Consider the following 24,631-nt stretch of genomic DNA (forward strand, 5'->3'; position numbering starts at 1 on the left):
GTAAAGGGAAACGTACCTTACCGGACGCTAGCGTAGGAATGTATGTTTGCGTAACGTATATACTGTATGAATTCCTACAGTGGACTATTTAAGTTTAAATTTCCTTTACACTCTCGCACAGGAAAATGAACACACGGACGTTGTTCTGATGGACTGCATATCCATTTGTGGTTTTTGGACTGACATATCTTAAGGAAAATGTTGAGTAGGAAGAAAATTGTGACATACGAGGTATTGTTCCTTCACTGAAGATATGGTGCTCTATATAGGCCCTAATACACTATTAATGGATTTCGTGTGTCCATTATAGCATCGTCCTCCATGTATGACAAATATTTAATGATAGTGTGGTAGAGAGAAATTTAATACGTCCCACTGACTAGTTTTACGGTTTTCAGAGACGCCTAGGTGCCATAATTTTGTTCATCCAGGGTTTTCTTGCGTACCGGTAAATCCTTCGACACAAGGCTGACGTAGGTGAGCTCTTTCAAATACCAGAGGACTGATCCAGGGTCGAACTCGCCAACTTAAACTGTACCGGTTGATGTGAATGTTGTGTTTGGTGTATGCATTTCAGGAATGTTGAAAACAGCACAAATACTGTACGCCAAGGGAATAAATTGTTTACCATTAAAATCCCACGACCAAGCTTGGAATCAAACCCACGCCACTGAGGCTTGAATGCAAAAAGCACTGACTACTCAAAAATGAAACCGATCAGTTCATTGTTGAATAAGCTTTTAGTGGGTTAGTTCACGATGAACATCTCTTTCTATCTAAGAGATGAAGAGTGGTCGTCAACCACCCAAGCGGCCATGGCCTTAATTAAGGTACAGCCCCAGCATTTGCCTGGTGTGAAAATGGGAAACCATGGAAAACCATTTTCAGGGCTGCCGATAGTGGGATTCGAACCTACTATCTCCCGGATGCAAGCTCACAGCCGCGCGCCTCTACGCGCACGGCCAACTCGCCCGGTGATACGCCATGTATAAGAGAAACTTGCCTATACAGCTTTCTCTATAAATATTTTTCTCTTTCTGGCCTTTGTTCCTCTCCTCGTTTGAATTCGCTAATTGATCCTGTTCCGCGTTTTATTCAGATTTAGTTGGGCTTCCCACTGATCATGATCATAATCAACATCTAAATTTGATGAGGTATTCCCAGAACTCTCGGCTGAGTTATAGTTTTCATTATTGTCCAAATCTTATGGTCTTCTGTGCTTCTTATCTCATGGTCGTGGAATCTTTGGCTGCTCTCGAAAAGTTTGTCAACAACGGACCTACATCGAAAGTGCAGCGAATGAGGTCGCACCATACGTTGGCTAAAAGGGTGACTACAGCGACTCATCTCAGGAGCATGCAACCTATCTACGTTTTTGCTTATTCACGGGCCAACACTCCACACTGTGCAACATAACTGCACTTATTGCTGTTTTATGCACTCTACTTCCTTTTCTCATATTAATTCTCCTGTCGCATAATATTCTAGAGGGGTTTCTCCATTCCATCCACATGATGTGTGACGTTTCAATGATTTAGTCTTCATAGGTTATTTATTATCTCTGGTATTTTCTATCATAATTCTGATGTAATGGAGGGCATCGATTGTATATCACCTAGAACAATCAACACTGATTCTATTTTTTTATTACAAGTTGCTTTACGTGGCACCGACACAGACAGGTCTTATGGAGACGATGGGACAGGAAAGGGCTAGGAGTGAGAAGGAAGTGGCCGTGGCCTTAACTAAGGCACAGCCCCAGCATTTGCCTGGTGTGAAAATGGGAAACCACGGAAAAACATCTTCAGGGCTGCCGACAGTGGGGTTCGAACACTCTATCTCCCGAATACTGGATACTGACCGCACTTAAGCGACTGCAGCTATCGACCTCGGTACATTGATTCTCTGTTATCCTTGTGTGTTGATGAAGCATACATACTATTAATGACCATTTCCTGTATTATAAAGTAATACGAGATGAGTTTTATGCCTCCATAATTTTCATAGAGGCTTACATCACAACTGCTTTTATAGAATGGTATAAAGAACGTCCTTTTCCAATGATCAGGCATCCCGTCGCTCATGATAAATTGTAATTAATAGTCCGCTTTGCACAACTTCTTTCATTGCTTGCAGGGAGACCTCTTCGATCAGCTGGTAAAATGACGCTCTTGACTTTCCACTTAATCCACAACCTGGTGAACTCGTGGGCGCAGACTCTTTCGCACATGTTGACTTGTCAATAATGTAGAGCCTGATGACCTTCCTGGCGCTAACGCCGTGAGGAAGACAATACTCACTATTACTTGTTTCTGTGGTAGTTGGGACTGTAGTGTGTTGTGTGTATATGAAGAAGTAATGTCACCCAGTCACCGAGCGAGAGTAATTAATCATAAGTGGCCAGAATCCCCTACCCAGCCGATGATCGAACCCGGGACCCTTGAGTCGAAGTCTACTGCGATGAAATAGGATTACTTTTGAGGTAATCCTTGTTCTAGTCTCGAAGGCACCTCTTAATTAGGCTATATGCAGATCAAATACAAAAATTAATCTGCAGGTCATAGTAGTCTTGACTCATTAAATTTGACAAAAACATTGGCAGCAAGAACAACTACTATTGCCTTTATCAGATAATCTTCCTTGGGAAGGAAAATAAAATCATTACTTAAAGTAATCATTGAGGATACGCAGACTTTAATTAATATCCCAGAGACTAGATATTGGTAATATGTTATTTAGTACGGGATAATAAACGCAAAGGATTGATTTAATATTCAGCTAGTGCGTGCTTCCTGGAGAGAAGAAAGTGATGTATGTAATTTTTCAGTCACCGTTATCCCCAGGGGTGCGTAATAATGGGGCGGATGGCCGTCAACAAAATGTACATGTAATTTAATCCAACTGCAGACATTTAATTGATAGCTCATACATCACAGGGCTGCCAACGCTCCCCTCTCTACTGTCAGACGTACGCAGAGCTGAACGACACGGACAGTATAGACTCCACTACATGGTACTCGTATGCAAGAATTACGGGACGCTGGCTCACTTCGTCCGTTGTGATGATACATCGACAGACTCATGCTTTTTGACAACATACAATTTCGTTTGGTCATTCATCAATATGTCATAACGTATTCCAGGAGTTGTTTAAAGGATATATTGTAGTCGCTTATTAGGAGCGCTGGGGTGAAGAAGTCACTTTTACATTAATATGAAAAATAGCCTTCCCAGTCAATAAACAATTTACGTCAATTACAATTGATATACTATTCCCCATGGGAAGAATATAATATCCACTGTTTGTCGGATGGGGCCACTAAAATCGGTTATTCTCAACTTATGCATGTAGACTGATGACCACAGAGCACCTGGCTCAGTTCTGCAATAATTTGACTTACTCCTCAAGTTCATCGTCTCTATATGATCTCTCTTGGTCAACTATTCTTCTCTACCTACTCCAAAAGTAATGAGGTTGCGTGACTTAGTTAATCATCCAGTTTCACACCCTGTATGGCCAAAGTTATTACTGACGAGTTGTCATCAATATTTTGGGGAGGCTCGAGTGTACTTGGTTGTGTGTGTGTATATATATATATATGTGTGTGTAGGTGATTTGTAATGGCGAGATCAAGCTTATAATTTTAATACTGGATTATGTAACACGGGTGACGGAGGATAACTCCTACAGAGACCAGATTAAATAATGCACGTAACATACTGTACAACAATAAACAAGGAAGATCTTTCTCAAGCCCCTATGAAGCAGTTTTATATTAAACAATAGACAAAACTAATTCATTTCATTACTCAGCTTTCATAACGCAATTTTAATTCTTCAAAAGTCTGACTCCGTGGCTAAATGGTTATCGTGCTGGCCTTTCGTCACAGGGATCCCAGGTTCGAATCCTGGCAGGGTCAGAAATATTAACCATCATCGCTGGCACGCGGGGTGGGTGTATGTGTCGTATCCATCGTCATTTCATTCTCACCACGACGCGCAGGTCGCCTGCGGGAGTCAAATCCAAAGACCTGCACCCGGCGAGCCGGACAGGTCCTCGGACACTCCCAGCACGGAAAGCCATGCGCCATTTCATTTCAATGCTTCAAAAGTAACCTTATAAACCCATATAAGTATTTTCCCAAACATTATACCTGCAGGTACCATAATACTATGTGAGTTAAAGGTTTTAAATTATAGTTAGATTAACTGTGATTTTAAACGTGATAAGATTAGATCAAGGACAAGATATTTATATAGCATCCGGGAGATAGTAGGTTCGAATCCCACTATCGGCAGCCCTGAAGATGGTTTTCCGTGGTTTCCCATTTTCACACCAGGCAAATGCTGGACTGTACCTTAATTAAGACCACGGCCGCTTCCTTCCAGCTCCTAGGCCTTTCCTATCCTATCGTCGCCATAAGACCTATCTGTATCGGTGCGACGTAAAGCCCCTAGCAAAAAAAAAAAAAGAAATTTATACCTAGTCCTTTCAACTACATATATTTTCTTAGCACGCAACATACTGAAGAGAATTATTTATTTTCCTCGAAATACACAAGCTGCTATTATTTCTTGATGTATGAAATAGATTTTGCATGCGTATTTCGAATCTGCCGTGACAAAATGTAGCTTTTTCCATCCTCCTTATTGTTAAGTGTTATTATGAGATTTATACCAATGGAGTTGTAGAGAGATAGTAGGTTCGAACCCCACTGTCAGCAGGCCTGAATATAGTTTTCCATGGTTTCCCATTTTCACACCAGGCAAATGCCGGGGCTGTACCTTAATTAAGGCCACGGCCGCTTCCTTCTCACTCCTAGCCCTTTCCTATCCCATTGTCGCCATAAGACCTACCCGTGTCGGTGCGACGTAAAACGAATAGCCAAAAAATAAGAAAAAAAGAAAAAGAAAGGAATTGTAGAGTTTCTTTCAACGATTTCATATGATCGGAAATACGTTCTACAGGTTTATCAAAATAAGGTACGTTTACTCGTTCGCTTACCTGTTGCTTTTCAGAAATATTTTCCTGAATAACAACCTCTCTCTTCCAAGTTAGATTCTATGAACTCTCCATACACTTTGAAATTATACTTTTATATTAATTACCGTTTTTATAATATATGTGTATTGTTTGTTATGTTATATACATGTCACTCACATTTCTGATTGTGAATCTCTACTGATCATGCTGACACGAACCATCGCGCACCTAAGGACATGATAAAATAGCTGTTTTATATTTAGGCGACTCTCATTCAGCATTCAGTTTACTGTGTTTTTGGTCCCTGTACTTGACTTGTTTTACGTCGTCCCTAACTGCCAAATATTTTAAGAGAATAACCTACAATCGCGGATTAAAGCATTAATTACTTACATCCCCTTACATTCAGAAGAAATTTAATAAACTGAAACTACAGTTTAAATATTTAATTTTGTGTTCTTTATTTGATAATAGTCAATGTGATATACAATTTTAAATATGAAAATCCAAAAGCATTACCAACAAAGTCATAATGTAAAGGTTGGTGGTAACTGTGTGATACTCAGCTGTAAAATGTAAATATTGTTTGACCTCAAATATTACAGATATTACAAAATGGACGTTCACAAAACAATTTATCAGTGTTAAAGCCTTTCAAATACTTAAATCATCCCGATCACATGCACCACCACACTACGCAGTTACGGACAGAGCGAAAACATTTTCTATTTAACACTTTAATATTCTGTGCTCTGTATTTGCTGCAGGGACATGAGTGGTTTTCTGTCTCATCTGTTTTCTTAATTTTCTAAAATGTGCCTTCCACACTACATAAATAAATTCAATCAATATAATATACGGTTTGCTTAGTTTCTGTTAAAATCAAGAAAAGTTTTATTTTCAAGGTTATATTTTCAGAAAAGCTCACATTTTGTCGCTAATCGCTGGTCAAAATGCGTTCATTTAACTTATGTAAACTGCCACAGGTACCTGATAATACTGTATACAAAAGAGATACACTTCCTGGAATTCCAGAATCTGTTAGCACCATCAAAAATGGAACGCAAGTACTTACTATTATGTTTGTTACTTATTATATTATTACATCTAAAATGATGAAAACGTGACAAATTTGGATACGCTACCCCCAAATTTTATTTTTTGCTACTCGTGTAAACCTTAAAATGATGACTGTATTAAAAATAAAATTCCATTATGAATATTAATTAATTTAAAATCTATTTATTGTAGTTGAAAATAACAAACTTATGATGATTGTACACATAATGAGTATGGTGATACTGCTAAAGAAATCTCACATTTAATGAGATGTAAAATTAAAAATGGCTGCACTCGTCGAATGGACATCATCACCTTCGACGAATAAAATGAAGGCGAGTATACAATCTACCTAGCCGTCGGATTCGAAACTGGTGCGATACATCCAGAAGAAGCCAACGAAGAGAAAATTAATAACGTAAATACAATCTGTGTATTCCCTACTGTTGTCCCATAAAAATATCACATGCAAGAACCTGGTAGTTGTGGGACTTAGTCGGAGCAAGAGATACGATGACGTCTTTCTTTGTCGACTTCCGCCGCAGACTCAGAATCAACAAAGGTATCATCAACGCCACTCTCCTCATCGCGTCGAAGGGATCTGTCAGGATATTAAATCATCATTACATGCACCTTCACCTTGACGCACTCAATGTGCCGCATATTACAAATCTTTATCCATTATATTTTATTTTATACTGGCGGTATTCATAACCGCCGCAGGCTGTTAATAAAAAAAATACAGAGTATTCTGGATCCTTGTGGTCATGTATTTCAGGTATATCAGTAAAAAAGAAATTCAGTCTGTCTCATTTCTTGGAAAGAAATCATGCTATGGATAGCAAATTGTGTACCTTCAATTATGTAATCCACCGGCCATAAAACGTACAGCTATACTGGCTAGTGGAATGTCGAAAGCAATAGGGAAATTTTCCATCTATTTAATGGTATATGGAGGACAAAGGTGCGTGGACAAATGCAATGAGGCTCGTCTGTTCACTTCCATTAGTTGTGCTGAATTACCTGCATCTCCGGTACAAAAGAATGACGTCCCAGTGTTACACAGTGTTTCGACTAGTGATAAATTCACGATGGTATTCCGATGGCATATATAATCGTTAATATATGTTTTAAAGGTTACCGAATCACTATCAATTCAACTAGAATTTCCTTTAAGTTTCAAATGTTAGACCACGTTTACACTTTCTCATTATTCTCAGTGGTCAGAAAAAAATAGGAATAAGTATAGACATTAGCGGGATTAGAGAACAAGTATGAGTTAATGGCATATCGATGGCTTTCTTTAAAAACCTCGTGAGTCCGAATACTCTTCTTATCCATTATATTCCTTAAGACTGGTCACGCCTCCCAGTCTCATATTTATATGCAGTCTAAAAGAATAATTTTCGTTATGGTCATTTTCCTCTGTCAACTTGTAAAGGAAAATGAACCTTAAATACATTGTACTGTAGGAGTGTGTAAATTTTCCATGCAATCAACATCCCTACAATACGGTACGGTTAGGTACATTTTCCTTTAGACATCAGCAAAGGAAAATGAACACAGCGAAAATTATTCTGTTGGACTGCATACAAATATATGACCGGGAGGCGTGACCAGTCTTAAGGAATATAATGGGTAGGAAGAATATTTGGACATACGAGGTTTTAAAAGAAAGCCATCGATATATGTTCATCAAGGTATAATTGATCAATAGAACTAAAGTGTGTTGCGTTATGTTGAGTAAGTCTGCGAGTTCCCTTCAGTGAAAAATACAGTACAAAACCAGCGTCGAAATCTTCCTGGTAAGTTATAGTATCGACCTTATTTTTTTTTCTATGGGCTTTACGTCGCACCGACACAGATAGGTCTTATGGCGACGATGGGATAGGAAAGGCCTAGGAGTTGGAAGGAAGCGGCCGTGGCCTTAATTAAGGTACAGCCCCAGCATTTGCCTGGTGTGAAAATGGAAAACCACGGAAAACCATTTTCAGGGTACCTTAATTAGTAGGATTCAATCATGTTTAAACAAATTAGATCAATAAAGTAGGCTTAATGTATTAACATGGAAGAATTAAGTACTACTGAATTAGAAAACACTGTAAATTGTTATATCGAAATTATTTTTCATGAATTAGAGCAGGAATGTTAAACTTCCTTTACGGTCAGGTAGGACAATACATTCAATTACACATGGTCTTCCATATTGCGGTTTCCACGGCAATCACACCCTCTCCCCAATATGATGAATGAACCATTCTTACCAACGTGTGAAAAGTGAATAACACATCATACATTTACCAGTTATAGAGATAACTTGTCCAGACGAGTAGGTCCGTTAAGTGAACATTCAATCTTTCAACGTTATAAAAGTGAACCTTTAAGCGAATTAAACATGAACAATTAAACAAACTCACGTACGTGAAAGGTGAGACACTGAAGTGCACGAACCAGTCTTAAGGAATATAATGGATAGGAAGAGTATTCGGACTTACGAGGTTTTTAAAGAAAGCCATCGATATAGAAGAAACGTTTCTATTTATTACAGCAAAATAATTGGAAATTTGACCTGGAAATTTCCGAAGTATTACTAGGAAGACTTTATAAATCTAAACACTAGTACGGTATTCGTCTCTGTATTTTATGTGATGATGATGACGATGATTATGATGATGATGACGACAACGACGAAGGTTGTTGTTTTAAAAGGGACATACTTCGAGTCATCAGTCTCGGTGTTATAGAAAATTTCTCTCAGATTTAAATGGAAATTCTTTGTCACTGTATGTTAGTCCTTCAAATATTTAAATATTCATTGAACTGTTGAAATACGATTCAGTGAAGAACTGTCCCGGTATTTGATACATTTCTCATATTTTAAAATATCGATGGTAATGGCATTTAGAGTAATACATTCTATTAGAACACAGATATAGGCAGATATGAAATCAGTGATGTGGAACATGTATCACCCTTCAGGTACATAAGTAGAATTAATTTTCAGTATAAGTATGTGAAGCAATGTATGACACAAAGCGAACAATCTATTCCGTATTATTATATGGTTGTAAAAGTTAGGTTCCCCTGGATCACATATCGTAGAGAGAGAAATATATAAATCCTTACGCAAAGGCGAAGTTTGTAGTAGACTAGGTGAAATAAATTAGAAAATGGTCAAGCAAGCTTGTAGTTCTACGTGATTGTCAATATGATTTTAAAAAATTGGGTTTACGTCGCACTGAGGCAGATAGGTCTTAAAGCGACGATAGGATAATAAATAGATATGAGTTGGAAGGAAGTGACCGTGGTCTTATGCTTGGCCTTTGTCTGGTGTGAAAACGAGAAACCTGGGAAACCCATCTTCAGGGCTGCCGACAGTGGATGTTGGTATCGTGATCATCGCCATGAGACATCCAGTTTTGCGTGGAATCCAGTCCATCGGCGGTGTACAGTATGTTTTAAGTCTGTGTAATAATCTGTGCCGATGTGTTGCTGGTGTGTATCTGTAATTAATTATTAGGAGTTAGGTTGGGGAATAACTGTCGTAGCATGTAAGGTTTAGTAAGACCCATGTGTGTACCTAGAGTTGAAGTGGAAAACCATAAAGGAAATTTCTAGGACGGCCAGGAGTAGAATATTAACTCCAAAGCTGAGTTATCTCAGTCCGATTATACAGTGATCCTATCCCTGAATCTAACCTTATAACTGAAAGAGGGGCGGAAATCGAACAGACGTTGTCTAAAGGGGAAATACATTCAGCAACAAAATAATTAGATCAAAATTCCTTCAATTATTTCCAGTAAATTTCTTTAGCTATATGTCATTTTATTGACTAAAAAGCAAGACTTGATTCCGAACACTTATTATTACATTACGTTCTTTAGTATTCGACTGAAATAAATGATATTGAGTAAAATTTTCTGTTCCAATGAGCATGTCACTGTCAAATTCAATCCCCTGCATCATATTCCAACTTATCATGGTAGACACCTAGATTCCACCACCCTGCATTCCGTACCTGCACACGTTTCTTACTTGGGACATGATGATGGGATTATAGTTGCTTTCTGATACGCTCAGGTCCAAAATAATGCCCATGTACCTACCATTACAATGTTATATTTCATTTAGAATTTAAGTGTCAATTATTCGAAATGTTGAAGACTGAACAGGCTTTAGTGGCAGAGTCAAGCTAGATAAGTAGGGAAGAATAGAACAATGAACTCAGCCTGAGAGGTAAAGAAAGCAGATTGATACGTTGGTGATGATAGTCAGGCCTATAATCAGTTTTTATTTAAGATGTATAGAACTTGACGAGGCCACAACGCCAGTAGCAAACAGAGACTTTTGCATGCGCCAAGCTCATTCACAGACGCTTCAAGACAAGATAAAAAAAATTGTGGATGTGTGCAATTTGTAGGGATACGTATGCATGTACAGTCAATATATCAATGTTATTTATGACATACTGAATTGCTTTTTTTTATCCAAATATCCATTCCTAATTTCGACGTGAAACAGTTAGGCTGTATTTGCCAAAACAGTTTAAAATTGGTTGCATTAGTTGAAAATTACTGTAATTTTGATTGGTTATTCCACAAAGCACATATATTGTTCAGACGATTTGAAAATGTGTCACCATGTGCAGTAATTTGCATAGATGTTGCATTTTATTGGTGATAAATACCATAATAATTTAATTTTCTTTTCTTATTTAAAAAATTGTCTTCCATAACTTCAAACCAGAGCAATACCTACATGAGCCTTCATTTAAAACCTTGGATGGCTCTTTTTAGGTCGAATATTTGTTGGTCAGGGAAAGTAATAACCGACTTTGCAGTACTATCTCTAAGTAACAAAGATTAAATTCATGATTTATGCACTAGCAAAAATATGGTCCTTTCATGTCCGTATATACCCGACTAGCTAATGTACCCGTGCTTCGCTACGGGATTTTCATAAAGACTGACTTTGTGGTTTTCCTAACTGAATTCAACATAGGTCATTACAAAATCGTCAGTAGGAATGTAGCGATTGAAAGCAATGTCATCATATAAAATATTCGATCAAATGATAAACTGCACACTTTCTCACTTTCAACGAACAGTTCTACGGTGCCGATCTAACAGTCCAAAGTTCCAAAACTGGAATAACCAAGGTCGCAGACTGCCGTGAACACTCCTCTGTCATTATTCCGTTAAAAATGCACACTACTCATTCCAATTAGTGGTTCAGAGTAGGGATTGAATAGCTCGACTGCCATGATGAACCAGTGTATTACGTACCAGTAATATCAGAAAATGTATGAACCAGAGGAATGGCATGCTAAAGAAGAAAGTTATCTAACTCCCCAGCTACTTCCCGCCAATGTACAGGCGGGCAGTTACACTCGGTACGACCAGGCGAGTGGGCCGTGTGGTTAGAGGCGCGCAACTGTGAGCTTCCATCCGGGAGACAGTGGATTCGAACCCCACTGCCGGTATCCCTGAAGATGGTATTCCGTGGTTTCCCATTTTCACACCAGTCACATCAGACTGTACCTTAATTAAAGCCTAAGCCGCTTCCTTCACACCCATATTCCTTTCCTATCCCTTCGTCAATATAAGGCATACCTGTGTCGGTGCGACGTAAATCAATTTTTAAAACACTCGGTACGCAGCAGTAATCCCATCTATAGGGGATGAGTGGAAACAAAAGACAAAAAGCACATCACAACAAACAATGGTCAATTAAATGTTTTTGTTGATAAAGTTTATGAGCTTTCTATATTGCAGGCCTTCACATTAGTTTTCTTTCGACTCTGTGATATTAGGGCGTCTTACAAAATTATTTATATCGTAGACTGTAGTTACTTATTCTCAGACTTTACATACCTATTTTCAGCAAATTCTGTTTACCCATTTTCTCGTGACTTGGCGCTGATATGGACTTAGTAACAAAAAACCAAATTCATGAATAACTCTGTGATTATATGCGGTACGGTAACAATGTATAAGACATAAGTGATCGGAAATTTAATAACTTCTTACATAACTGCTATTAAATTATGACATAACTAAAGTCATGTTAGTTATGTAGTACTTATCGGTACGACCACTAATAACATAAATAACTTATTTGAGAATTACATTCCAGGCCTTCCCCTAAACTACCATTTCACTCAGCGTGAATAAAATAATTTATAGCCTAGATTGTAGTGGTTCTTCACCCGACTTTACTTACCGACTTTCATTAAATTCTCTCCAGCCGTTTTCTCGTGATGCGTGTACATACACACAGACGGACAGACAGACAGGCAGACAGACAGAAATTACGGAAAAATAAAAAATACATTTCCTTATTACTGTGGACATGACAGATACAGATATAGCATTATTTTCAAATTCTGTGCAATGTACAGACAAAACTCTTAATTTATATAGAGATTACATTTCAGGCCTTCCCCTAAACTACAATTTCAATCAGTGTGAATAAAATTATTGATGGCCTAGATTATAGCGACTTATTCCCTGACTTTGCATACCAATTTTCGTGAAGATACGACCAGTAATATAATAAATATTTGAGAATTAAATTTTAGGCCTTCCCGTAAACTACCATTTCACTCAGCGTGAATAAATTTCTAGCCTATATTGTAGTGGCTCTTCACCCCACTTTACATTCCGATTTTCATTAAATTCTCTTCAGCCGTTTTCTCGTGATGTGTGTACATACATACATACCGACAGACAGACAGAAATTACGGAAAAGAAAAAAAATGCATTTCCTTCTTACTGTGGATATGACCGATACAGAAATATCCTTATTTTTAAATTCTGTGCAATGTACAGACAAAACTCTTATTTTATATATACAGATTACATTTCAGGCCTTCCCCTAAACTACCATTTCAATCAGTGTGAATAAAATTATTGATGGCCTAGATTGTAGCGACTTATTCCCCAACATTGCATACTAATTTTCGTGCAGATACGACCACTAATATAATAAATATTTGAGAATTATTATTATTATTATTATTATTATTATTTTTTTTTTTTGCTATTTGCTTTACGTCGCACCGACACAGATAGGTCTTATGGCAACGATGGGACAGAAAATAGTTTTGAGTGGGAAGGAAGCGGCCGTGGCCTTAATTAAGGTACAGCCCCAGCATTTGCCTGGTGTGAAAATGGGAAACCACGGAAACCATTTTCAGGGCTGCCGATAGTGGGGATCGAACCTAATATCTTCCGAATACTGGATACTGGCCGCACTTAAGCGACTGCAGCTATCGAGCTCGGTGAATTAATTTTTAGGCCTAACCCTAAACTACCATTTTTCTCAGAGTGAATACAATAATTATTTATGGCCTAGATTATATCGACTTATTACTCGGACTTTGCATACCGATTTTTCATTAAGACACGACCACTAATAACATAAATATTTGAGAATTATATTTCAGGCCTTCCCCTAAACTACCATTTCACTCAGCGTGAACAAAATAATTTACAGCCTAGATTGTAGTGGCTCATCACGCGACTTTACTTTCCGATTTTCATTAAATTCTCTTCAGCCGTTTTCTCGTGATGCGTGTACATACAGACAGACAGACAGACAGACAGACAGACAGACAGACAGACAGACAGACAGACAGACAGACAGACAGACAGACAGACAGTACGGAAAAGAAAAATGCATTTCCTTGTTACTGTGGAAATGACCGATACAGAAATGCCATTCTTTTTCAATTCTGAGCAATGTACAGACAAAACTCTTCATTTATATACCAGGTGGCTCACGGACGCCGTACTTTCTACTTATAAATGTCCCGCAGGCATAGGTGATGTGTGGGGGTGTCTACCAACTGATTTTAACAGGGGAACTACTGCCAGCGGGCAGGTTACGTCAGAATATGAAGAGATAAGAAACAGAGTCATACTCGCTGCATGTTACTCAGCGCTGCCGGTCGAATGCATCCCTTGCATTCTGTTGCATTCCGACCAGATTGTCCAGATTAAAATAATGTCTGTGTATTCACCGCTGCTGATCACACTAGCTACTGCCGATATGCATACAGCAAATATAGTGCGGCTGTAGCATACACCAGCCTAGAACTATGCGGTCGAAAACTATGTTTACTAATGCAAGGGGTGCATTCGACCGGCAGCGCTGAGTAACATGCTGCGAGTGAGACTTTGTTTCTCATCTCTTCATATTCTGACGTAACCTGCCCGCTGGCAGTACTTCCCCTGTTAAAATCAGTTGGTAGACACCACACACATCACTTATGCATGCGGGACATTTATAAGTAGAAAGTACGGCGTCCGTGAGCCACCTGGTACATGGATTAAATTTCAGGCCTTCCCTTAAACTACCATTTCACTCAGCGTGAATAAAATAATTTATAGCCTAGATTTTAGGGGCTCATCACCCGACTTTACATTCCGATTTCCATTAAATTCTCTTCAGCCGTTTTCTCGTGATGCGTATACATACATACAGACAGATAGACAGACAGAAAATACGGAAGAGAAAAAAATCCATTTCCTTGTTACTGTGGACATGACCGATAGAGAAATACCATTCTTTTTAAATTCTGAGCAATGTACAGGCAAAACTCTTATTTTATATATGTAGATTAAGGAGTTTATGAAGTCGCAACCAGTAAATTTCCAGCTTATACAGGCGTATATTCTAGTACAAAATTAATATTATTTAGAACTTTTGCAGACTCGGGAAAGATGAAAATTCTGTTCAACTATAATATCCAAATATTCCAGTCATAAATAGGCATGACGAGTATGTTGCCTTTGAACAAACAAACACTTAAAATGCATAACGAATCGCACAATGTAATTATAAGTGAACGGATTTTTATGTAATTACATAAACTGACTGACAGAGCAAATGCAACACCAAGAAGGAGTGGTTCGAAAGGGATGAAAGTTGGGGAAAAAACAGAGACGGCACGGACGAATAATTGATGTTTATTTCAAACCGATATGCAGGTTACACAATGCGCACGGCATCGACTCAGTAGGATGTAGGACCACCGCGAGCGGCGATGCACGCAGAAACACGTCGAGGTACAGAGTCAATAAGAGTGCGGATGGTGTCCTGAGGGATGGTTCTCCATTCTCTGTCAACCATTTGCAACAGTTGGTCGTCCGTACGAGGCTGGGGCAGAGTTTGCAAACGGCGTCCAATGAGATCCAGACGTGTTCGATTGGTGAGAGATCCGGAGAGTACGCTGGCCACGGAAGCATCTGTACACCTCGTAGAGCCTATTGGGAGATGCGAGCAGTGCGTGGGCGGGCATTATCCTGCTGAAACAGAGCATTGGGCAGCCTCTGAAGGTACGGGAGTGCCACCGGCCGCAGCACATGCTGCACGTAGCGGTGGGCATTTAACGTGCCTTGAATACACACTAGAGGTGACGTGGAATCATACGCAATAGCGCCCCAAACCATGATGTCGCGTTGTCTAGCGGTAGGGCGCTCCACAGTTACTGCCGGATTTGACCTTTCTCCACGCCGACGCCACACTCGTCTGCGGTGACTATCACTGACAGAACAGAAGCATGACTCATCGGAGAACACGACGTTCCGCCATTCCCTCATCCAAGTCGCTCTAGCCCGGCACCATGCCAGGCGTGCACGTCTATGCTGTGGAGTCAATGGTAGTCTTCTGAGCGGACGCCGGGAGTGCAGGCCTCCTTCAACCAATCGACGGGAAATTGTTCTGGTCGATATTGGAACAGCCAGGGTGTCTTGCACATGCTGAAGAATGGCGGTTGACGTGGCGTGCGGGGCTGCCACCGCTTGGCGGCGGATGCGCCGATTCTCGCGTGCTGACGTCACTCGGGCTGCGCCTGGACCCCTCGCACGTGCCACATGTCCCTGCGCCAACCATCTTCGCCACAGGCGCTGCACCGTGGACACATCCCTATGGGTATCGGCTGCGATATGCCCTTCTCAGCCCGATCACCATACCCCTCGTAAAGTCGTCTGTCTGCTGGAAATGCCTCCGTTGACGGCGGCCTGGCATTCTTTGCTATACACGTGTCCTGTGGCACACGACAACACGTTCTACAATGACTGTCGGCTGAGAAAACACGGTACGAAGTGGGCCATTCGCCAACGCCGTGTCCCATTTATCGTTCGCTACGTGCGCAGCACAGCGGCGCATTTCACATCATGAGCATACCTCAGTGACGTCAGTCTACCCTGCAATTGGCATAAAGTTCTGACCACTCCTTCTTGGTGTTGCATTTTCTCTGTCAGTCAGTGTATATTTTTGCGTAAGTTTTAAACCAAGTTGCAAAGTAGAGTATTCCTATTGTGCATCCCCAAGTGTAAAAAGTTCATCCTATTTCACATAAAAACACATAAAAATACATATTTTAAATGTAAATACATATTTTAAGAAACTCTGTAATAAGCACATAAATCGACAATATTTGTTAATCAATAAAATTTTAAATGCTTCTGCGTTATAATATAATGCTCATATTTTCATTTTAAAACCACGGTATTGTTTTAACAGTGTATTTAACATCATGTATCTGAATGTTTCGGCTATTTATAGACTTCCCTCCAGAAGTTCTAAAAATTGCTGGTCACTGGCTACGTCGTTACATTTAGACAGCGATTTGATGCACAAGATGTTTCCTTGCATGATGTCATTCCAACTCGCTTTCATGAGTCAGCCCGCTCGGGTTTTGTTTATAGACTATCATCGAAATGTAATCACGGAGAGATAAGGTGACGTAATTCCGTTACGACATTTAAGACTGGGAAGAATATTGCTCCACCATTAGGCAGTGGGATTTCATCACTCCTAAGAGTGAGGTTACCTGTTCGGGTTCATATATCATTCCCACCGTTGTGTGATTTTGCATGTATTTCTAAGAAATATTGCCTTCAGTGTCCGCTGCTATTCTTTTTATTGAAACAGTGATTCATCGTAAATGCGTGTGGCGTAACCTGCAAAATAATGCCGAAAGAGAAGTCAAGTACAAGGTCGCGTCTTCAACAGTATGTAGTGGAATTAAAAGCATTTTCACCACCGATATAAAAGTATTATTTTGCCAACCGTGTGGTAAAACAGTAAGCGCAGATCAATGTTCCCAAGTAACCCAGCATTTGTCTGGAAATAAGCATACTGCGGCTGCTTCGCGTGTGCGTTCGCGACAATTACTAATAGCTGAACCAGCTACTTCAATTGCAGGCACATCTAAATATTCCCAGTATTATTTAGATGTATGCAAAGCATTTGTTTGCGCCGACATTCCTCTTGGCAAAATAAATAATCTGGAACCGAGACGTTTCCTAGCAAAGTACATTAATTTTGAGCCTCCAAACGAATCCACATTAAGGAAAACCTATCTCCCACAATGTTACGAAGAAACTTTACAGAGTATTCGGGCAGTATTTGATAGCGAAAAACTGTGGGTAAGCATTAACCAAACCACTGATTCAAGTAGCAGAAAAGTAGGAAATGTTGTACTTGGAGTGTTGAGGAATGACGAATCTGCTTGTGAACATTCTTATTTGCTAGCGTGTAAAGAAATTCTTGCTGCAAACCATGTCATTGTCGCTAGGTTATTCAATGAAGCCATGCACCTACTTTGGCTGAATGGTATAAAATACGACCATGTATGGCTTTTCCTTACTGATAGTGCAGCTCACATGAAAAAGGCAGCCGAATGCCTTTCAGTGAGCTTTCCGAAAATGATACACGTAACTTGCGTTCTTCATGCTCTACACAGGTTATGTGAAACTGTGCGGGGTCAGTATCCTCAAGTGGATAAATTAGTGCCTAATGGCAAAAAAGTCTTCGTTAAAGCACCCTCAAGAATCGACCTGTTTACAGACAAAAATGCGTATCTTTCACTTCCTCCTCTGCCTATTGTTACGCAGTGGGGTACCTGGCTTAGCGCTGTGGTATTCTACGCAGACAATTTCGAAAGTTAAAATTGCATCCGTTGTGAATGCACTAGATAAAAACGACGCGTCTTCATTTAAGATTCTTCAAGAGATACAGAAATACAGCTCTTTGAAAAATGATTTGGCGTTTATATCTGCCAATCTAAGTTTCTTGTGTAAAACTATAGACATACTTGAAAAATCCCCTAACCTGTTGTCCGAGACAGTGAAGGAAGTGCGCGCTGTTGAAAATAAATTAGATTCACTCGCAGCTTCGCAGGTACAGAGACTCTCAAAATTTGTTCAGGAAAAACACATGAATGTACTATTTTTTCAAAGATGATAGGTTGCTTTTGCCATAGTTAAAGAAAATATTGCCTTTTAAAAAATTACCATGACAATATCTACTCTGGCATATCAAAAATTAATTTACCATATTGCACGTTTCTATACACAGACACCAATCTGCCTTAAGGAGCACGTTTGGTAGCACCATATTCTAATACAAAACGTTATACTTATTTACTTCTTGAGCGCGAGTAGTTATGTGATATTTGAAGGAAAATAATTTTAATTTGTTATAACATAGTTGTATTTTAAACTTTTTTTAGCACATAAAAAGTAACATTTTTCACATTTTAGCGCATAAAAATCTGCTCCGTATAATTATATTTCCCCGGACAAACTGAAATTATCTCAATCTATTAAGCTCACATTTAGAGGAGAATTAAATTGTTGATGGACCTACCTTATGCCACCCCGTGATGTGTCGTAGTTGAGCATACGCTGACCGTGTTTCCAGGTGACGTAAGTCGATGGCTGGGGCACTTGGCTTATTACACACTTGAGCTCTATAGTGCTCCCAGCTTTGTAGAACTTATCCGGTATGGACTCTCCACGCTCGTCCACGATCTCCACTTTCGGAACTGAAACAAAAGACCACATATATGTTAATCTACGAGTACTTTCTCTTACTTGCCTATGATAACATACTCTACACTTGAAAAGAAGTTAAGTCGGCATGGTGTTTACTTCAAATGTAAAGGCTAGCCACTATCGAGTGACAAGCCCAATTGTTGTTAGTCATACGAGAGGCACAGGATGCCACACAAAGTCTTATAAAGGAAATTAGCGAGCTAATAATATCAATATACGGAGTGGAAAGGAACGTTGTAGCGCGATGGTATCGGATAGCAAAGAATATTCGCAAGGCATACGTGAAAATCATGTTTATTTTCCGGACATTCCGTAGTTACTCTGATGGTACGTTGTAAAACAAAATGTACTTATGTAGGATATTACCATAGATATGAACACGCGCTATAGTACAGTGGATAGCCACTGTATTCTGTGAGGTGCACCAGTCGTGACCTCTAGTGAAAACACTTTCTGTACGATGGTCAGAGCAGTAAAATAAATCACAAACACCCGCAGTGTTTATTTTAGTGTTTACGAACACTCGCTGTGTGTCACAGACACAAACACCTATGCCATAGTAGTCTGACGGCCACGAGTGTACGGTGAGTAGGCTACGTATTTGTTTACTATCACTCGCCACGCGTGCGACGTAAAGCAATACGAAAACATTGACTTTTGTCCTTTTGGACAATAACAGGTCGTTGACAGCTGTACCTTATTGTAGCAAATACACTTCTTCTACACACCTCCCGTGTTTTGGTACAGTTTGCCTTTACATTCTGTATCTATATATTGAAACGGTAACACCCTACGAGCATTCACGTTTCATTCTTTTATTAAGAGAAGCTCGCTAACACCCGGCCGTAAGCATTTAAAACTTGCGCCGAGCGCACAGGCATAATGGGAACTGCGAGCAAGTTCGCGACGTTCCAGAACACCGGCCAAGGACAAGCGACGTCACGCAGAAGGTTCCTTCGTGTTCCATTGCTGCATGAACGAAATATAAGCGAGTCGCCAGCCTGGGGTAAGGCAGAATGTAAGCAGAGAGCCTGCAGTAAAGCAGAAAGAGAGTGTGCGGTATGCGACGGCAGTGTGCTGAAGGCAGAGAGTGGAGTGAGTCGGCAGTAAGCCGTGAGTCAGCGAGTGTGTGCAAGTAAGCACGTCGCGACATAATTCGTCTCTCGGTCCGGCTGTATATTTGAATTCGTTTAAAGACTGTGTTCTCGCCAGCTTGAATTCATTTAAAGACTGTGTTCTCACATAAACTGTGCCAGCTTTGAATTCGTTTAAAACTGTGTTCTTGCATTAATTGTGTCAGCCTTGAATTCGTTTAAAGACTGTGTTCTCGCCAGCTTGAATTCATTTAAAGACTGTGTTCTCACATAAACTGTGCCAGCTTTGAATTCGTTTAAAACTGTGTTCTTGCATTAATTGTGTCAGCCTTGAATTCGTTTAAAGACTGTGTTCTCGCCAGCTTGAATTCATTTAAAGACTGTGTTCTCACATAAACTGTGCCAGCTTTGAATTCGTTTAAAAACTGTGTTCTTGCATTAATTGTGCCAGCTTTGAATTCGTTTAAAGACTGTGTTCTCGCCAGCTTGAATTCATTTAAAGACTGTGTTCTCACATAAACTGTGCCAGCTTTGAATTCGTTTAAAAACTGTGTTCTTGCATTAATTGTGTCAGCTTTGAATTCGTTTAAAGACTGTGTTCTCGCCAGCTTGAATTCATTTAAAGACTGTGTTCTCACATAAACTGTGCCAGCTTTGAATTCGTTTAAAACTGTGTTCTTGCATTAATTGTGTCAGCTTTGAATTCGTTTAAAGACTGTGTTCTCGCCAGCTTGAATTCATTTAAAGACTGTGTTCTCACATAAACTGTGCCAGCTTTGAATTCGTTTAAAACTGTGTTCTTGCATTAATTGTGTCAGCCTTGAATTCGTTTAAAGACTGTGTTCTCGCCAGCTTGAATTCATTTAAAGACTGTGTTCTCACATAAACTGTGCCAGCTTTGAATTCGTTTAAAAACTGTGTTCTTGCATTAATTGTGTCAGCCTTGAATTCGTTTAAAGACTGTGTTCTCGCCAGCTTGAATTCATTTAAAGACTGTGTTCTCACATAAACTGTGCCAGCTTTGAATTCGTTTAAAACTGTGTTCTTGCATTAATTGTGTCAGCCTTGAATTCGTTTAAAGACTGTGTTCTCGCCAGCTTGAATTCATTTAAAGACTGTGTTCTCACATAAACTGTGCCAGCTTTGAATTCGTTTAAAAACTGTGTTCTTGCATTAATTGTGCCAGCTTTGAATTCGTTTAAAGACTGTGTTCTCGCCAGCTTGAATTCATTTAAAGACTGTGTTCTCACATAAACTGTGCCAGCTTTGAATTCGTTTAAAACTGTGTTCTTGCATTAATTGTGTCAGCTTTGAATTCGTTTAAAGACTGTGTTCTCGCCAGCTTGAATTCATTTAAAGACTGTGTTCTCACATAAACTGTGCCAGCTTTGAATTCGTTTAAAACTGTGTTCTTGCATTAATTGTGTCAGCTTTGAATTCGTTTAAAGACTGTGTTCTCGCCAGCTTGAATTCATTTAAAGACTGTGTTCTCACATAAACTGTGCCAGCTTTGAATTCGTTTAAAACTGTGTTCTTGCATTAATTGTGTCAGCCTTGAATTCGTTTAAAGACTGTGTTCTCGCCAGCTTGAATTCATTTAAAGACTGTGTTCTCACATAAACTGTGCCAGCTTTGAATTCGTTTAAAACTGTGTTCTTGCATTAATTGTGCCAGCTTTGAATTCGTTTAAAGACTGTGTTCTCGCCAGCTTGAATTCATTTAAAGACTGTGTTCTCACATAAACTGTGCCAGCTTTGAATTCGTTTAAAACTGTGTTCTTGCATTAATTGTGTCTATCCGTTGAACTGTGTTGCATTATGATCTTAAGTGCCAGTGATAATCTGAAAATCACGACGTACTGGAACTTGGACTGTCATTTATTTCAACAAATGTATTATGCTGGTGGAGTACAGTGCAGAGACTGTACTCGATTTTCTTTATGAAGTGCTTGATCACCGCACCTCGGAAGGTCCTAGATTGTTTCATTTGCGTATTATTCCAAATACGAACTGTGACTCTAACTTTATCCTTGCTGCTGTGGGAACTATTTCGGCGTGCTTCGCCATAGGGAAGTGTCACACCAGTACCCCATGACGGAAATGTGGAAGCTCCACATTTCCCCGTTCCTGCCTCTGGTTCGAGTCATCAACACTAATACAAACACCAACGACGGAAGACAACGCCGACGCTGACCGCAAGACGACGCAGCCGCCGCGGGACAACGTCCTCTTCACGCCCTCAGGGACAAATCTACAATTCAGCTATAAAAGGTGACATAATTATTTGCCTATTTATTGAATAAACTGAAGGATCCACTTAATCATGAATTTTTCTTTCACTACCCTTCTCTCCTACTCTCTTAGCATGGGCCGTACACGCCTTGTCGTTCCTCATGCTCTCCGATATACTGAAGTACGGGCGTTCCTGTTACAATATACAAAGTTACATTTTCTTCTGTACGCTTCAAATTCTCGCCCCATTCTTCGGTTTGATCACGGGTCACGTACACAAAAGTCGAAAGTTTAGTCCTTGTTTGTTACGATATTACGGGTAAAAGGCTAAACAGAATATCTCGAAAATTGGTATTTTAATTCAGGGGCAGCAGTATGTACACTAGATTAGCCTACTTTTTCTTTAGTATACAATGGTGTAACAATATAAATGGGGCCATACAGGAATGTCAAATTCCTACGTTAATACACAGTTCAAAAAACTTGGGGAAACATGTTTTGTAACGTCTAGTATGTGAACGTTAATTTGGTAGATGGGGTTACTATGGTCCTGCAGCATACCTTGATACCTTAGCTAGTCGGGATATGTAAACGACGGTACCGTTGTGAGGTACACAGCTACTGCGGTCATCTGAGCAGGTTGTACGTCAACCAGCACATCCCATGAGACATCTTAACGAGGTTCAATTGCAAGGGCCGTCACCTTGATACAGGGAGGATGGACTTCGTCGTGTTGTTGTGGATCTCAATGTCTCTCCGTCATTCGTTCACCGTTGTGGAATCTCTACAGTGAGACAGGCCAGTTCACAAGGAGGGTTGGTCAAGGTCGTAGATGCATGTCTTAATAGGATTACCGATATCTGACAATCCGTGCGTTGCGGCGTCGTTCAGCAACTGCCAGAGAACTGCAACAAGACCTCAGGAGGGTCACTGGAGTCACAATATCTGACCAGACAGTAAGGAACAGGTTAAGAGAAGTGTCCTTACGACCCAGACGTCCTGTTTGAGCGCCCCATCTAACGCGGCAACATCACGCAGCTCGCCTTCTGTTTGCCCGTACCAACGTCAACTGGCAACTTCGCCAATGGAGACCCGTGTTGTTCACAGACGAGTCCTTATTTCCCCTAGCGCAACGTGATGTACGTCAACGTGTATGGAGACGCCGTGGTGAGCAGTACATGCCAAATATTGTCCAGGAAGGCGACCGATTCGGACAAGGTCCTGCGATGATTTGAGGTGACATCAGTATTGATGTCCTTTCGGATCTTGTCATCGTCTGAGGTAATCTTACCGCTGCGGGATACATCGAGCAGATACTGCTACAGCAAGTGTTGGTTGCTGCATACGGTGTTGGCTCTGAATTCATAATCATGCACGACAATGCCAGGGCTCATGTACCGAGCGTCACCAGAGCTGTCTTGTGAGAACTAGACATTCAAGAGATGGAATGGCTAGCAGTGAGTTCACCCCTTAATCCCATCGAGCATGTGTGGGATAGGTTTGACAGAAGTGTTCGTGGGCGTCCGGTTCCACCACAGTCTCTCCAAGACCTCGACCAGCCTCCCTTTGAAAAATGGGACCTGATGCCGCAACGTGACCTCCGTCGACTTATACGGAGCATGCCACCACGTAGGTGCCAATCTGTGATAAATGCTCGCGGAGGACATAAGCATACTGAAGCTCTTCAACTGTGATAAAAATCAACCTTGGAGGATGCTTATCACTTTTGTATCGCCCCTATTTGGACATTTCCGTTTGTGTTCTGAAAATGAACGAGAATCCATCGATGTTCTTTCGTATACTTCAACGGTAAAGAACAAAGGGTTAGCTGCTAATAAACCTGGGCGTGAGGTATTGTTTTGTGGAGCATGGCTTACTTCAAAAACATGTTGCCTAATTTTCTTGAACTATGTAATAGTTATGTAGAAAAGCACTAAAAATTAAGTTGTTGTTTAAAACGTGTTTCGAACTTCCATGCTTTATGTATTTTTCTGTATGAGGGGTGATAACGAAGGTATTCGCGCTTATATTTTCTTATACTTCCAAATATTCCAGAAAAATGTTACTGTACCTAAAGCCTATTCAGGTCCAATGTTGTAGAACCTGCAGTTTCCATTCTATAATGACTCATTCGCTTTTACGGTACGAGTTTGCATAATTGAAATATTCACCATACATTTTATTTCAATATTGGTCAGAACCATTGATGTGGGCCTACTAATTCATAGTAACGAATTAACAGGCGCTGGTGTCGCATGGAGCAAATCGATGTGGAACTTAGTCTCTATAGATCAGAATACAATGAAGATGACTCGATATAAGAAGGAACGAACGCTCGAAGGATGACGGAAAATGGAATCTTGGTACAAGGGGTTTGATTGTCAATACATTGAATACCCTATTATTTCCTAGCG

The 24,631-nt window shown here is 40.1% G+C and overlaps 1 protein-coding gene across 1 annotated transcript in view; it reads right to left on the reverse strand.

Moving 5' to 3' along the window:
* The window catches only part of LOC136861099 (obscurin-like), a 428,235-nt gene extending 408,974 nt beyond the window's left edge, over positions 1 to 19,261 (reverse strand). The window contains exons 1-2 of the mRNA XM_067138800.2: positions 19,243 to 19,261; positions 18,705 to 18,882 (exon numbers count right to left, since the gene is read on the reverse strand). Coding sequence (XP_066994901.2) covers positions 18,705 to 18,882; positions 19,243 to 19,261 — 197 coding nt within the window. The remainder of the gene's footprint in view (positions 1 to 18,704; positions 18,883 to 19,242) is intronic.
* Between the last annotated feature and the right edge of the window lie 5,370 nt (positions 19,262 to 24,631).

Source organism: Anabrus simplex, chromosome 1 (genome assembly GCF_040414725.1).
Source record: "Anabrus simplex isolate iqAnaSimp1 chromosome 1, ASM4041472v1, whole genome shotgun sequence".
NCBI lineage: Eukaryota > Metazoa > Arthropoda > Insecta > Orthoptera > Tettigoniidae > Anabrus > Anabrus simplex.